The sequence below is a fragment of the Pogona vitticeps genome, chromosome 5, assembly GCF_051106095.1.
Source record: "Pogona vitticeps strain Pit_001003342236 chromosome 5, PviZW2.1, whole genome shotgun sequence".
NCBI lineage: Eukaryota > Metazoa > Chordata > Lepidosauria > Squamata > Agamidae > Pogona > Pogona vitticeps.
Genome location: NC_135787.1, coordinates 77184007 through 77200668, shown reverse-complemented (window position 1 = coordinate 77200668; position 16662 = coordinate 77184007). Strand labels below are relative to the sequence as shown.

At 42.9% G+C, this 16662-nt stretch overlaps 1 protein-coding gene and 1 long non-coding RNA gene across 2 annotated transcripts in view; both read left to right on the top strand.

Annotated features, from left to right (window-relative positions):
- LOC144589430 (uncharacterized) overlaps nt 1-10118 on the top strand; it is a 143753-nt gene extending 133635 nt beyond the window's left edge. Inside the window, exon 2 of the mRNA XM_078394027.1 lies at nt 5486-10118. Within this exon, the coding sequence (XP_078250153.1) occupies nt 5551-8505 (2955 nt within the window). The 5' untranslated portion in view covers nt 5486-5550 and the 3' untranslated portion in view covers nt 8506-10118. The remainder of the gene's footprint in view (nt 1-5485) is intronic.
- A 2091-nt stretch (nt 10119-12209) lies between these two features.
- Nucleotides 12210-16345, top strand: LOC144589429 (uncharacterized). Its single transcript, XR_013545521.1, has 2 exons — nt 12210-12336; nt 13272-16345. It is a non-coding gene; the product is annotated as an uncharacterized LOC144589429 (long non-coding RNA).
- Nucleotides 16346-16662: the final 317 nt, after the last annotated feature.

Below are 16662 nucleotides of genomic sequence, written 5' to 3'. Positions count from 1 at the left end.
CTTCGCATTGCGATGTTTTGGGAACAGCTGACTGGCGGTTCCAAAATGGCTGCCGGATGAAGAAAATGGCCTCCCTTACCGAGGTGGCGAAAATGGCAGCCGGATGGGGAATCTTCGCTTACCTGTGAGTTTTCCCCCCATAGGAACTGAGTTTAATCTGTTCCTGTGGGGTTTTCTGCCCCATATAGCAACGTTTCTGGATAGCAACGATATATCCGGAATGGATTATTGTCGCTATGCAGGGCACCACTCTGTGTGTGTGTGTGTGTGTGTGTGTGTGTGTGTGTGTGCGTGCCTCATTTAACGATGTATTCGCTTAGCGATGAGGATTTAGGAGCAATCTTGCGCTCTGTTTAGCGATGTTTCCAATGGGGAAATTTCGCATAGCGATGTTCGGGACCTTGCTTTGCTTAGCGATGACAGTTTAGGTCCCCCTGTTTCGCTTAGCGATGTTTTTGACAGCTCCGTTTTCGCTATTTTTAAAATGTGTTAAATTGTTTAAAAAGGGTTTAGAGTGCTTGAAATCATTAGTGCACTTAACAAACCCTTTGTTAAACTAATTTGGCTTCGTTCTGACTCTTTTTGAATTTTTTGTGATTTTTTTCCCCATTGAAATGCATTGAAAATGTTTCTATGCATTTCAATGGGGGAACCGCGTTTCACTTAGTGATTTTTCCTGTGGCGATTTTCACTTAAGGACAGCAATCCGTTCCCATTGGAACGGATTATCCGGTTTTCAATGCCTCTGTATGGGAAAACGTGTTTCGCTTAGCGATGTTTTCCCAGAGCGATGTTTTTTTCTGCACCGATCGCTAAGCAAGGCACCACTGTACTATATATCTTATTCAACGTAGCAATCTCAACCCTGAAACAATACACTTTCATTCTAATATCTGCAAAAGGCCTTTATAGGTGTTCTGTAGATGTAGAGCAAATGCAAGAGAACTGAGCTAGAATTTTGCAGATTTCTTTGTAAGAATGTACATAAATTCCCAGATTTCATCACCAGTGGGAGAAAAATAAATATTTTTTAAAAGTTCAAATTTGATAGCCTTCAGATATTCAAAGACAGATCTTTTCCAGCTATGCCTACCCAACCTCTTTAATCATTCTTCTTTGGGCTTGGTTTCCAGACTTTTCATAATCTTAGTTGCTCTTCTACTGAGACATTTCAGCTTTTTAATATCGTTGTTACATTTTGGCACCCATAATTGTACACAGTCTTACAGGTGAGGTCTGATCAAAGCAGAGTGGTAATTTTACTTCCCCCATTCTGAGCACAATATAGTAGTGCCTCAACTTACGAACTCAATCCATTCCAGAAGATGTTTGTAAGTCAAAAAGTTCATAAGTCGAATCAGCATTTCCCATAGGAATGCACTGAAAACCGATTAATCCATTCTGGCTGGTTTTTGTTTGTATGTAGAGGCGGGGTTTGTAAGTCGAAGCATTAGTTCCCATAGGAACTAATGCAATGCCGGTTAATCCATCCTCTACCACTAGGGGGAGAAATTTTTTAAACCTAGGAGGATTAGGTTAAAAAAAAGGGCAGGAAAGGAGGGAGGGAGGGAACAAACACCTTTTAAACAAAACACCTTTAAAACCAAGCAGCTTTAAACCGAAGCAAGCACCTTTAAAACCAATTTTTTACATTTTAAAATACAGTACCAGTCAGTCCAAAGTCCATTTCCCGCTTTCCCTGCATTTTTTGTTCGTAAGTCGAAGCTCCTTTTGCAAGTCAAAGCAAAATTTTGCAAACGGAGCTGTTTGTAAGTCGAAATGTTCGTATGTTCGCATTCATAAGTCATGGCTCCGCTGTACATCTATTGACACAGCCTATTGACACAGCCTAGTATTACATTCTCTTTGTCTGCTGATGCATCACACTGTTTATTCATGTTAGTTGATAGGGTGCTAAGATTCCTAGGTTTTTTCCACACATATTTATTTATTTATCCCACCCATATGATAAATTGACCACTCTGGGCAGCTAACAACACTTAAAATAAAACAATTTAAATATAACAATTTAAATATGACATCAATATATAACATCAATTATCAATTGTTCAAAATGGAAATAAAAAACATAAATCAAATAGTGCCTGGAGGGAAGGCCTGCTTAAACAGCTAAGTTTTCAATTGGCTTTTGAAAATGCCAGTGAAGGGGCCATATGAATCTCAGGAGGGAGTTTATTCCAAAGGCGAGGAGCCACTGCCGAAAAGGCCTGGTTCCTTGGTACAAGTACCAAGCCAACTATCACCTGTCCTCTATTTGTGTGTCCTATATTTCTTGCTGAAAAATGAAACTCTACATTTCTCCCTGCTGAAACTCATTTTGTTTCTTTTGGCCCACTGCTCCAGTCTGTCAATGTCACCTTGAATCCTTATCATGTCTTCTGAAATAATAGCTAGTTTTCAGTAATTTGATGTCAACTCCATACCCTTATTCAAGTCATTTGTAAAGGTGTTGAAAACACTAGGCCCAAGACAAACCTGTGGAGCATCCCATCTGTTGCTTATATGTGTGAAAATTGATGAGCACTCTTTGGGTAAGGATGATCAGCCACCTGCAAATCTACTTAAAAGTAGCTTCATTTAGCTCTTATTTTACCTGCTTGACCACAAAAACATCCTGTTAAACTTTGACAAATGCCTTGCTGAAATAATATACTGCATCTATGTGTACACAATTCTCCTTATGTAACAAATTTGTGACTCCCCAAAGAAGAAGTTAGATTAACATGCAATTACTAGTTTTTGGGAAAACAACAACCTGTCCTTTTAGTAACAACATTCTTTCCTAAATGCTTGCAGATCAACTGTTTGATGATCTGTTCTAAAAGCATTTCTGTATCAAGCAGAGTGCTTGGCAGTTCACCAGAACCTACTGCCCTCCCCTCTTTTTTTTGTGAAGATGCGGATGATATATATTCACTTCTAGTCTTCCAAGTTGTCACCTGTTCTTCAGATTACATCTGAGATTACATCTGCAAGCTCCTTTGATACCCTTGGATACAGTTTATCTGGCCCTGCAGATCTGAATTATTTTAAAGTTGCTACATGTTCCTTAGCTGTCTCCCTATATCCCTTTGAAAGCTGCGCCCTTTCTTCCTCCTTTATTCTACCTGTCCTCTATAAAAGAGGTAGTCCTGTTAGTTTGTGCTAGCATATCAGGAAAACAGAAAAGAAAAATCAACAATAAAGAAGACAAAGACAGCGTGGAATCTTGATGACTGCTATAGTTCAAAATATAACAGTTAGTCTTCAGTGTGACAACAGTTCTGTCTTCTTTTTTGTTTTTCTTTTGTTTCTATCTGTAGTGTTTTTCCTTTTGGAGAAGACAAAGGTAATGTAGGTGATGAGAGGTTCTGTTGTCTCTCTGTCACCCATTAGTATTTCTCCTTCCTTTCCACACAGTGCTTCCTGGCTGTTTCTCACACTCTCTAGTTTCCCCCACTCTCCAATGTTCAACCTCTCTTGCACATCTGAACTCATGTTGAGCTACAGTCCATCTCTCTTAAAATATTGGTTAATTATTCATATTCTTCTGTGGTAGTTATCCCCTTCTGTTTCCTAGCTATGTTTCTTTTAAATCCTGGTTTATTTGAAAGATCCTCATGTTGTCCCCCAGGTTTCTTTACATGCCTCTTACTTTTCTTTTCAGTAGGAATTGTTCATGATTGTGCCTTTACCTTTAAGAAACTCACATTCATGCAGTCCCTTCTCTTTGAGTATTACTGACTGTCAGTTCTCACCCAGTATTTCCTTGACTGAAATCAGCTTTCAAATCTAGCGTGCTCATTTTATGGCTCTTCGGCTTCCCTATCCTTATTTTAACACATCCTAAGAGGGCATGATCACTTCTATGCAAAGTTCCCAGTATTTTCACCTTGTTGACCAGTTCTTCCATGTTAGAAAGGACTAGATTTAGAATAGCTTATTCTTTTGTTGTTTCTGTCAGCAAGGTAAGTGAGAAATTTCTTGGAGCTCATGTTTTTGGCCAAGTTCATCTTCCAACAGGTATCAAGGTAGCTGATGTCTTCCATAACTGACATATCTTTATTCTTTGAATGTTTGGTCATTTGATCTAGCAAGACATCATTCAGACATTCAATGTGGCTAGGAGGTCTGTAGCTGTCCCTCCTCCTATTAAGTTGCTACCCAGGAGTTCTCTAGTCCCAAGTCATGAGTCTCCTTCCAGTTGTACCCATGCATTATGCTTTTGTTTTGCTTTTTGCATTCTTATAAATATTTCCAGGATGGAATATTAGAACTGACCCCCGAGAGGGAACCAGAGACTCTTTCTCCAGATATTTCTGGCCCTTTAGTGATGACATAGTGACACATTAATAATGCAAAAGGCAACAAATTACTTGTACAACTGGTGCAATGATGATAGAAGCAACCTGCCTGGTAAGAAATAATGAGTAATTCAATGAGTTTCTTTGAAAAAGGTATGTTCCAGGCTCTGCCAGTCCCGGTTATTAATCTACAAGCAGCATTCTGAGCAAGCTGCAATTTCTGAACTGCTTTTAAATCTGCCCACCCACCTGTACCACATTATGGAAGTCCATCCTGGAAGTTATTGTTACATACAGCACTGATGTTACCTGTCTGTCATGGGTTTGGAGGGAAAGTTCCATCCTATGGGGAGTGGAAGGCGGGACATCAGGAGGAGGGGCTGTACTGTATAAATATGTGATGCCTGTGTGATGAGATACTGAGAGACACTGGGTTGTGACGAAGCAGCAGCTGGGAAGAAGAAGCTGTTGTGGAAGTCTGTGTGCCAGACAGGGTACTTCTGTGTGTCAGAGTACCAACCTGATAGGTTCAGGTGTCTGTTGGTTAGCCAGAACTGATAGGTTCAGGGTCTGTGCTTCAAGTTAAGGGTTCTGTGTGAACCAAACTGTATGCATGTATGAGTGAGAATAAGCCACGTTACTTTATTTATTCACCTGATTGTTTTATTTTTCCCTGTGTGTATTTAAAATAAACCTTATTCTTTTTATTGTTTAAAAATCCATCCCTGGTCTGTGTGACTTCTTATAGGGAATGGTTGGTGGCAGCTTAGTGTAACTGTGTGACATATCCCGGTAGGTCTGGGTTTGTCACATTGATTGGTGTCCAGCGTGTGGGATACGACTGGTCCAGTTGTCCAGCGGTCCAGCAAAGCCTTGGCAAGTGTGCCCAGAGCAAGGGGGGTCTAGTCAGGGACAGTCTGAGGCGCGTAGGTAATCTTCTAGGTGTACCTCACGGGGAGGTGCGCTAGTAGAAGAACGTGCCAACTGGGGAGACTTAGATTAAGGTGCTCTGAGGCAGCCTAGTTTTGGCGGGAAAACGCTGAGGCAAAACTGCGTAGTAACAGTGATCTAGCTTGCCAGCTGAGAGGCCCAGCAGAGGGGGGTAGGCTCTGACTCGATACTGTTGCAAGTTAGTGCTGAAAGAACAGCAGCCTAGAGAAAGCTGGTTCTGAGGCAAGAAGGAAAAAAAGTGGTCGTTTTATTCTGAGGCTTGACTTTTTAAAGCAGCCTGTTCTGAGGGGGGATTATGCCCTTGACTCGAAGCCAGATAGCAGACATGAGTGAAGTGAAAGACCCCCAGATTGACCAAGGTTCTGAGGATGAATTTGGCTCAGTGCAAGGTGACAGCACAGGAGAGCAGAACCCAGAACTTAGAAAATTGCTCATAGCCCAACAGCATGAACTGAGGATGAGGCAATTTGAAGTGGAGGAAAGGTTAGAGAGAGAAAAAATGGAGGAAAGGGAAAGAGAGAAACAGCGGCAATTTGAATTAGAGAGAGAGAGAATGGAGAGGGAGGAAAGATTGGAGAGAGAGAGAATGGCGTTTGAATTAAGAAAATTGGAACTGGTGAACCAGAACAATAATAACAATAGGGATTCTGAGGGAGGCCAACTGTCTAAAGCTGACCTGAAGAAATTCCCTGTGTACCACAAGGGAGATTGTCCTGAGGTGTTCTTTTCCCTAGTGGAAAGAGCGTTTGTGGACTTCTCAGTGAGGGAAACTGAGAAGATGACCATCATGCGATCTTTAATCAGTGGTAGCCTGGCTGAGGTCTATGCCGAGATGCCTGAGGAACTGATGAAAGATTTTCCAGAGTTTAAAAAACTGGTGTTTGCCAGACATGGGATAAATGCAGAGCAGCTGAGACAAAGATTCAGGTCCCTCACAAAAAAACCAGAACAGACTTTTACCCAAGTGGGGGCCCAATTGGTGAGGCTGCTTGAGAAATGGCTATCGCAGGAAGGGACAGAGACCTATGAGCAGCTGAAAGACTTGATAGCACTGGAACAGTTCTATTCAGTCCTGCAAGGGGAATTGAAATTCCAGGTGAGGGAAAGGAAACCGAAGTCTGTGGCAGCAGCCGCAGAGATCGCAGATTTTATTTCCCAAATAAGAAAGCCCTTGGGTGAGGGGAAATCTGTAGGTAAACCCAAAGAAACCTACAGCAAGTACTCTCAGGGACCAGGGAAAAGCCAGCAAGGGGGAGGGGCCCATGGTGAAGGGAAGCCCTCAGACATGAAACTAAGACCTCAGGTTTTGGAGGGAAAACCAAAACAAGAGGAGAGAGAATCAAAATACGCCAGAAAATGTTATTTCTGTCAGGGAAAGGGTCATCTAATCTCAGAGTGTGAGAAATTAAAGCAGCTAAAAGGAATGGTGCCTCAGAATTCTAGTGGGACCAAGCCAAAAGCTGTGTTCTGTGTCCAGAAAGAGCAAGGCTCAGTGTCACTGAGGGAGCCTGTTGCCATGGCTACTCAGTCTGGAACAGCTACCTCTGCTGATCAGGCTGAGGAAAATGGTCCTCTTGTGGAGGTAAAACGCTGCTTGCTGGTGAAAACAGATTCTCAGTTGTTTGAGACGGCAGGGGTGGACGTAGGAATACTTGACCGTCAGTATAGGGGGCTGCGGGACACTTGTTCCCAGGTAACCCTGTGCCATCCAGATATCATCCCTAGGGAGTTTATAATCCCAAATGAGAGCATGAAGGTGGCAGGGATTGAGGGGCAGGTAATCTCTCTGCCAGTAGCAGAGGTACCTGTCAACTTTCAAGGCTGGGGGGGAGTTTGGCGGCTAGCGATTTCATCGACTCTGCCAGCAGCCGTGCTCGTGGGAAATGACCTGGCTGAACATGTGAAACGGGTGCTAGTGATTACACGCTCACAAGCCACCACAGGGACAGTTCAGGGGGGTAATGATGAGCCAGAGACGGAAGCAGAGGGGAGTTCAGAAGCTGTGGTGGAAACCTTAACCACAGACAGCAGATTTGGACAGGAGCAAAAGGCAGACGCCACTCTCCAAAAGTGTTTTGAACAGGTGACTGACGCCCAGCTAACACCTGAAACCCCAGTGAGATTTCTGGAGAAAAAGGGGATTTTATATAGAGAAACCCTGAGGAATATCTCAAAAGGGGGAGATGGGATCAGGAGTCAGCTAGTGGTACCTGAAAAGTATCGCCCCATGATCTTACAAAGGGGTCACTCTGACATGTTTGCTGCACACTTAGGGGTGAAAGGGCCCCTTGATTTGATCAAGCAAGATTGGGAGCAGATCACCCAGGATGACCCACAAGACGTTGTGACTTACATAGACACCTTGATGAATGACCTAAGGAGAAATCTAGAGCTGGCAGCAGAAAACCTGCAAGCTCAGAAGGTCAGACAGAAAACATGGTATGACCACAAAGCTAGAGAGAGGCGCTTTGACCCAGGGGAGGAAGTGCTTTGGCTTAGGCCCTGCAGAGAGAATAAACTGCAGCTCAAATGGGCAGGACCATATAGGGTCATTTCCAAGATGTCAGACCTGAACTACCTAATAGAGCAGGAGGAGAACCAAGCAAGGAGGGTGGTTCATGTGAATGCCCTAAAACCCTACTACAGAGGGGAACAGAGGGTTTTATTCGCGATAAAAGCAGCTGAGAGTGAGGAAGCTGAATTACCCTTCTGGGAGGGTAGAGGGGAAGTAAAATACAACCCAGAGGAGGTAAAGATCAGTCCTGCACTCACCCAAGACCAGCAGCAAGAACTAAAAATGCTGCTTAGTAAATATCAGCAGGTGTTTTCCAACAAGCCGGGGATAGTGAAGGGAGTGATGCATCGGATCCATACAGGGGATGCACCCCCGCAGGCAGTATCCCCATACCGAGTAACGGGACCCTATAGGGACAAGGTGCGGAAGGAGCTGGACGAGATGCTTAGGGAGAACATAATCGTCCCCTCTTCTAGTCCTTGGTCCTCTCCGATAGTCCTTGTGGACAAGCCTGATGGGAGCATTAGGTTTTGTGTCGATTACAGGAAATTAAACCGTGTAACCACTCCTGATGCCTACCCAATGCCCAGGCTAGACAACCTGATTGAAACCATAGGGGGTTGTCGGTTCATCTCATCGTTGGACCTGGTAAAGGGATATTGGCAATTAAGAATTGATCCCAGGGATCAAGAAAAGACTGCCTTTTGCAGCCCTTTTGGTCTCTATGAGTTTTGAGTCCTGAGCTTTGGTCTCAGAAATGCACCAGCCACATTCCAAAGGCTGATGGACCAGACCTTGGCAGGGCTCAGTGACTTTACAGTGGCCTACATTGACGACATAGGGATCTTCAGTAATACCTGGGAAGATCACCTGATACACCTGGAGTTAGTGCTGCAGAGGTTAAGTGCAGCAGGGCTAACAGTAAAGGCCAGCAAGTGTCAGCTGGGTAGCCCAGAAATAAAATACTTAGGTCACATGGTAGGGGGAGGAATGATAAAACCCCTGGAGGCCAAAATAGAAGCTGTTCGTGATTGGCCTAGACCCAACACCAAGAAAAAGGTCAAATCATTTCTTGGGTTGGTGGGCTACTACAGAAAGTTCATCCCGAGGTTTAGCGAGATTGCGGCTCCGCTGACCGATCTGACGAGGAAGAAGGCTGATGACCGCATCCCGTGGACCAGCGACTGTGAGGCGGCGTTCCAGAGGTTGAAGGAGGCGTTAATCAACTATCCTGTCCTGCGTGCTCCAGACTTCGACCGGGAGTTCATCATCTACACCGATGCGTCTAACAGCGGGGTAGGAGCAGTTCTGTGCCAGGAGGATGAGAATGGTGACCAACATCCAGTGTCCTACCTGAGTAGGAAACTCCAAAAAGGTGAGAGACATTTGGCAACCGTGGAGAAGGAGTGTTTGGCCATAGTCTACGCGATCCAGAAGGCCAAGCCTTACATCTGGGGAAGACATTTTATTCTGTGCACTGACCATTCACCACTGCAATGGTTAAAGACAATGAAAACCCACAATAGCAAACTTATGAGGTGGGCTTTAAACCTACAGGACTATGACTTTGAAGTGAAGGTGGTCAGAGGGTCAGTGAACTGTGTTGCTGACGCCTTATCAAGAAGACCTGAAGAATGAAGACGGCGAAAGAACATGGACTATGTGTATATAATGATGACAAAAAGTAAAATGTACCTGTTTTTTTGAATTTGGTTTGTATGAATAAAGGTAAATTGATGTAATGTATATGGTAAATGTTTAAATGCCTATTTGCTATGGTTTAACTTAGAATGTAAGTATAAGTAAGTATAATATGGTATGTATAAATGTTGTTGTATGTTTTATTCAGGTTGTTTTTTTGGTGAAAAGCACGTTAGCTTTCCCCCTACAAAACAACTTATAAAGAGGGGAGGTGTTACATACAGCACTGATGTTACCTGTCTGTCATGGGTTTGGAGGGAAAGTTCCATCCTATGGGGAGTGGAAGGCGGGACATCAGGAGGAGGGGCTGTACTGTATAAATATGTGATGCCTGTGTGATGAGATACTGAGAGACACTGGGTTGTGACGAAGCAGCAGCTGGGAAGAAGAAGCTGTTGTGGAAGTCTGTGTGCCAGACAGGGTACTTCTGTGTGTCAGAGTACCAACCTGATAGGTTCAGGTGTCTGTTGGTTAGCCAGAACTGATAGGTTCAGGGTCTGTGCTTCAAGTTAAGGGTTCTGTGTGAACCAAACTGTATGCATGTATGAGTGAGAATAAGCCACGTTACTTTATTTATTCACCTGATTGTTTTATTTTTCCCTGTGTGTATTTAAAATAAACCTTATTCTTTTTATTGTTTAAAAATCCATCCCTGGTCTGTGTGACTTCTTATAGGGAATGGTTGGTGGCAGCTTAGTGTAACTGTGTGACATATCCCGGTAGGTCTGGGTTTGTCACAGTTATCAATTGTCAGAAACTGCAGAGATTTTTTAGAATGTTATATTTTGCTGATACACACCAAAAAGCATTCTACAAGCAAAATCAAAAGATGGGGTGCCCCAAACAAAAATTTATAACTGTAAAGCTGGACCTCAGAACAACACTGAATTTGGTACAGACTTAGATGTTATCCTCCCTAAACCACTGTTAGATCATAGATCCTATGTGTACCCACAGACTACACCACAGAAATCATGGGTCCTTCACCACATTGCTTTGGAGTGGTGCAAAAACACTGATCCAAGGCACGGATGATAATGGTAACAATAGCAACAACAATCATAGAACTGCAGAGGCAAAAGGGATCCTATGGATCATCAAGTCCAGCTCCTGACAAGGAAACACAGTGAGGAACTGAACGCCCAACCTCTGGCTTCACAGCAAGAGACCTAAGCCATTGAGCTATTCAGCAGTGTTTAGATCCACATGATTTTTACATAGGATCATCCCCAAACAACCATACAGTCATAAGGCTCATTTGTGCCCACAGACTACACCACAAAAATCAGGAGTCCCCCCAGCACAATGGTGCAAAACATGGATCTGATGTATGGATCCTCATGGAGCCACATAATTATTAACTAGCATTGCACAAGATGGGAATTCAGGGCTTAAAGTTTGGTAGACATTCTTTTAGAATTGGTGATGCATCTACTGCAGCGGCTCTAGGTTACCATCCAGAGGATATAAAACGGCTTGGGCAGTGGTCTTCTTCAACTTGCCACAGGTATATCAGAACACTACCTCACATCTAGGCAGGTGCCTGGTTTTGTTTTGTCATTGCAGGTCAGGTTGTGATGGTGAGACGGAGGCACAGCATGATAATTGGTCACAGTTACATTTTCCTGGGCAGCACGATATGCTGCCATATCACCATGGAGAAGCAATATGGGCCTTTGATCTAGAGCCCAGATTGAAAGGAAAGGGCTTTCAGGAAAGCTATAGGGCCAGTTATGCAGAGTGGCTGCATTTGGGCGGCATCCCCCAGATGTGTTGGTAATACACTTGGGCAGTAATGATCTGGCTATGCATGGTGGAAAGGCCTTGATCCTGGATGTAATACATGACCACACATGGTTGAGGGCGACATACCCTGCTATGAGCATTGTATGGTCAACCATCATCCCTCAGCTAGCATGGAGGGCTGCAAGGCACATTCGGCAAGTTAACACTGCACAGAGGAGTGTTAACAGGGAAGTATGCAGAGCTGTCTGAGGTGGCCTTGGATAGGTGATTGTTCACCAGGAGATCTGTGTGGATAGGCCTGAGCTTTTTTGGCCGGATGGAGTGAACCTATCAAATGGAGGTTTAGATGTCTTTCTTAAAGACATCAAGGGGGCCCTGCTTTTGGAGCTTGAGAAGCTGGATGGCAGGCATGGGACGTGGCATTGCTAGTCCCTATGCTATGATAGGTAGTGCGGATAGAACAGGTTTTGGTGAGTCCCATCACAATCACAGGTCATGTATAGCTCATCTAACCTCCCAGTGCTGCAGATCACGCGATTATAGTGCTTTGGGGAAAAGATGCACTGGGACCACAACCGGACCAACAGTACATAAGGAGAAGGTGGCCTGAGGTCCAGAGGTGATCAAATTTGGGCCAGCTAGGTTCTCGTGGTCTTCATGACCACGAAAACTTGTGGCTAGGGATTCACCCATTTGTTTGGTAAGGGGTCCATTGAGACCTCTGTGCTTAAACCTGATTCCGCACTATGGCAGGACCCTCCTTTTTCCACAGAGGGCAATATTGATTATTTAATAAAGTGTGGCCCATGTTTATCCCATAATACTTGTCTTACATCATTATTCCGGGGTAAGGGGGCAATGAGAGTTCAGGCTTGACTTGATTGAGCACCCACGTTTCTGCTTTTCTTGTTGTCTTTAGTATCTCTAACAACACCACATTTCAAATGACTTGATCTTTGTTCATGTCTTTCTTCACTATCTCAAAGGCAGCGCTGTGGGAATTCCTGCCACGCCTCCTCATCTGAGTGAGTAGCTGCTGGAGGAGGCAGAGAAGGGAAGGCTTCTGCTGCCACTGGATGATTACATGAAGAGCAGGAGAAATGCAGTGTGCTCTGGCTGGTGAGTGGGGAACCTGGCAGGGGTGAGGGAAATGAATGTGTGGCACCTTATGGAAATAGCAGATACGATTACAGGTGGAGAATGAAGCTCCTACAACATTTAGTGACCAAAAGACAGGGTAATGGCGTGATAAAAGGCCTCACCTGAGACTAAATTGTTCTCAGTAGTAAATTAATCTCTGCTTTTCACAATGAAGTATTTTTGACATCATAGGCAACCTTCAGTCTCAAGAGACGATGGTAATGTGCTCTGTATGGAGGACTTGGAGCAGCATCTAGTGTTTTGACACTGTACGTGAAGCTGGAGTGTCCTCTCCAGGGCACGAAGCCTGGGTAAAATAATATGGAGGATAGGCTGTTACCCAACCAGCAAATCCCCCCTCTCCACATCACTGAAATAGTCCAATGGGTTGTTTTAAAATAAATCAATGAAATATCATTTCTCTACCTGTTATGGTTTTGTATTAGGATCACTGTTTTTCACACTGACACATTCCTGTATGCATGCTGCTTCTTTTGAAACACTCCAGTATCACTGTCATTCACAAAGAGATACCAGGGAAGAGAAAATCCCAGAAGCTGCCTCCTTTTCTTATCAGTTAACCACTTCTCATGCAAACACAAAGCTATTATCATGGCTGTTTTTTGGCACACGTGAATGATAGTGAGCACAAGTAGGCATCATGTACACCATTTTGACTGCTGCCATTTGTGTCATCAACATCCAAGCTTGTCATTCTTCTTTCTGCTGGCAGTGCGGGCACAATATTGTTCATTAATATTGGGACACTTTCTGACTTTTGAATCATGGTTACAAAGCATAACATCCCACATTCATAACTGGAGGTTTTGTAAAGAATTGAATAGTAGTTCATTGACCACAGAATGTGGGGGAGTAAAACTGTGCATATGCATCTCTGTGTGTTCTCTCTTTAGGTAGAGACTGGGATGTGATAATGGCCAAGATGACCATATAGTATTACTTGAAATGTTCAATAGAAATGGAAATTGTATGATCAGCAGCTGCAAGCCACAGTTATGACACGTGATCAAAAAGACTAAGCATCTAGTATTTATGTCCTTTTGCATTTTTGAAGATGCAGAGAGAGAAGAAAGAAATTGGATCTCTGAAAGGTTGAGATTTTTAAAAATATATTGCTGAATTAAGGAACAGATTATGAAAGACATGCATGACGAACTCCCTGATGTTGCAAAAAAAAAAAAAGTGGAGGGAAGAAATAAGGCACAAGATTAAACACACACTTCATACAATAATCTGAAAAAGATACGGAAGAAATAGACTGAATTAATTCTGAAAACGAAATGGATGATGTAAAGACCAATATTACAAATTCTATAGACATTATGAATCTTAGAAGAGATGCTAGAATGTTTTGACAGCAATGCAAATCATTTCCAGGAAAACATTCTTCCTGACAGAAGGATAATCATGAAAGAAGGGTGGGAGAGTAATCATGTAAGTGTTCCCCCAGTCCCAGCAGGCTCCCCTTTGCATGCCTGGTCTTGCACTGCTTGTGGGACTGGGTGTGCCACCAGTTGTATGCAACAGGCAACGCGCCAGGTATGTAGATAAATCCTTACACTACAATAGGATATTAAGGGTGTAAAGCTTGGATGTCTAATATTCAAACTTCACCAAATGTGAAGGGAGAGGAGAGCCAGGGAAAACTTCTGCATGATTTTGGTGTCTCTAGGTGGCTGGGGTGGGGCAGGGACATTCTAGAGCTCCTGGACATCCAACCAAACCCAATCAGTTTGTGGTTAGTTTTCTACAAAAGTTTGGGAAGTTTGTGCTTTGTGGTTCACAGACTTCAACAAACAACAAACCACTGTTTGGCTGGTTTGTGCCCATCTGTAATGGTGTTCATAGATAACTATTGTTCCATATAACAGGTGTCATAGGTTCTAGAGGAAATCTCTTTTCATATTGTGCTTGTAAATTTTGCAACTTCTTGATCACAATAAGAAGCACATTTCTGTAAGTTATAAATTTCACTGAATTACTGCATCAAATGTTTGGTCTCTTTCTATTTCTCTATGATTTGTTCAACAATAAATCTGGGTGGATCTCTTCCTTACTCAGTAGTGAGGCATATGTGAACATTTGTTATATAGGCTAATATGTTACATCACCATGTGAAGGGGTTCCAGAGGGTCCTGGGGTCATGATACTGGGAATTCACACTGGAAAGAGCCTCGGAAACCTCGACAGCTGCAAGGCATGATTTTGGTCCATTCCCAATGCTCGTACATACTGGAACAGACTAAACTACAGTGCCCCAACCCGCAACAAAAACCAGAAACTTCTGCTCTAGGCTGAAAAAGTTGCAGGTTGGGATGCTCTGGTGATGAAATGGGAAAAATTGGTCCACTCATTGTATAGTCACCACCAGCGGAAAAAAGCAAACCAATTCACACTGGAGTTGAGAAATGCTGCAAATCCAGATCTGGATCACTGATAATGGTCAATGAGCGCAAAGAACTTAATGAGACTCCTCCACCACTTAAGAGTAATTAATTATTGTGCCATCTATAATCTAGAATAATGAGTATCTAAGTCTGGCCTTTCCCTCAAAATCTGAGTTATCCAAGTGCTAGGCATAACTTTCAAGGGCTGCTGTCATTATAGCAGACCTATATGACAGTGATTTTCCACAAACACTGAGAGACCCATGTTCTTCTCAAAATAATTCCATCCTTACTGCTTATATTTCATTGTTGTATGTTTCTGCTGAGTTCATTATGTTTACACAGAGCCCTCCAGCTTGGCTTCATTTCCCCCTTAACACAGAGGAAGAAGAATCTTCGACAAACCTATAAATAAAATCTAAATTCTGACCTTCCAAATAGCTCCTTTGGATATACATGGGAGCCTATAACAAGCATACTGAATCAAGCATGACATTATAGTCAGGGAATATGGACCTTTTATGGCTAGTCCCACCTTTGTTTAGTAAAGAACAGGGAAGTCATACCTGTCTGATAAAGCCAAAATGTGTTTTTTTCATTGCGTTCCCTTTGATTTTCTGCTGCTGTGAATGGCAAGCAAATATATCATTTTTGTACCTGTACTTGTACTTGTTACGGGCGCTATTATGGCTACTGTCCAGGAATAGCTCAAGTATGTAGTCGAGACCTCTGTACTCCCAGACTTCTAGCACACTTCACCTAAGTTTTTGATAGATTCCAAAACTTAACTTTTACCATTGTAATACACTTCTGTCCCTTAAAAAAAGAAAGAAAGAAAGAAAGAAAGAAAGAAAGAAAGAAAGAAAGAAAGAAAGAAAGAAAGAAAGAAAGAAAGAAAGAAAGAAAGAAAGAAAGAAAGAAAGAAAGAAAGAAAGAAAGAAGAAGGAAGAGTAGTCTCGCCTCAGAGACTCCCACAAGGACTGGTGTCCTTCTGCACCAGGTCATAGTCATTTGTGTCACCACCACTATATCTGGTGGAGTGGCTTGTTTTGTTTTTTAACAGAGATTTGGAAATGCACAAATAATGTGATGGATATTGGGACAGGTAATAATATCTCCTAAACAGTCCAATAAGTGGATTTCACATATTAAAACCACAATAAAAGACTCTAATGCAACAAAACAACTTCAAAACTGTCAGGGTATAGAATTTTATAGGCCTGAACCCATATATGTTTCATTAACGAGCTGCCATTATGTGCAGATGAGAGAAAAGCTGAATCATCCTAAGCTGATGCAATGAGGTGAAACCAGAAAGAGCCCAGGTGCAGAGATGAGGTCACCTGGAACCTGATTGGACTGGACAGAGACAAGATTATGTATAAATATGGACTGCGTCTGTGATATGTTCTCTTCTTCTGATGTGATTTTCTGCCACGCATGCTGTTGGACTGTGTGAATACTTCTAGATGTGCTGTAGAGACCTGCCTGTATATAAGTGTACATATATGTAAATATAACCGTCAAAGAAGAACTGGTAAAGTGTCTTCATTTACTCTGCGCCAGAAGCGTAACAAAAACACTAGTGCCAACCAAAGAAACACCACCAACCAAGTAAGAATATCCAATATGACAATTTGCCAACTGCCAGTTTACAGTCTTTTATAATCTTTGCCAGGAAACTTTGTTGTGTGGTGGGTGAAATGTAAACAACCAGGAGAGTCCAGATTTGAAGCTTACCTGAGTCCAAGCCACTAAGTAACTTTAGGTAAGCATAGGGCTGCCAGATACATGGGTACCAAAAGGAGGACATAGAAAGACAAAAAAGAGGACAGAGGAGGACGTATTGGATGTTTCATTTGAATCATTCCAGATTAAACCCGCAATCAATACAATT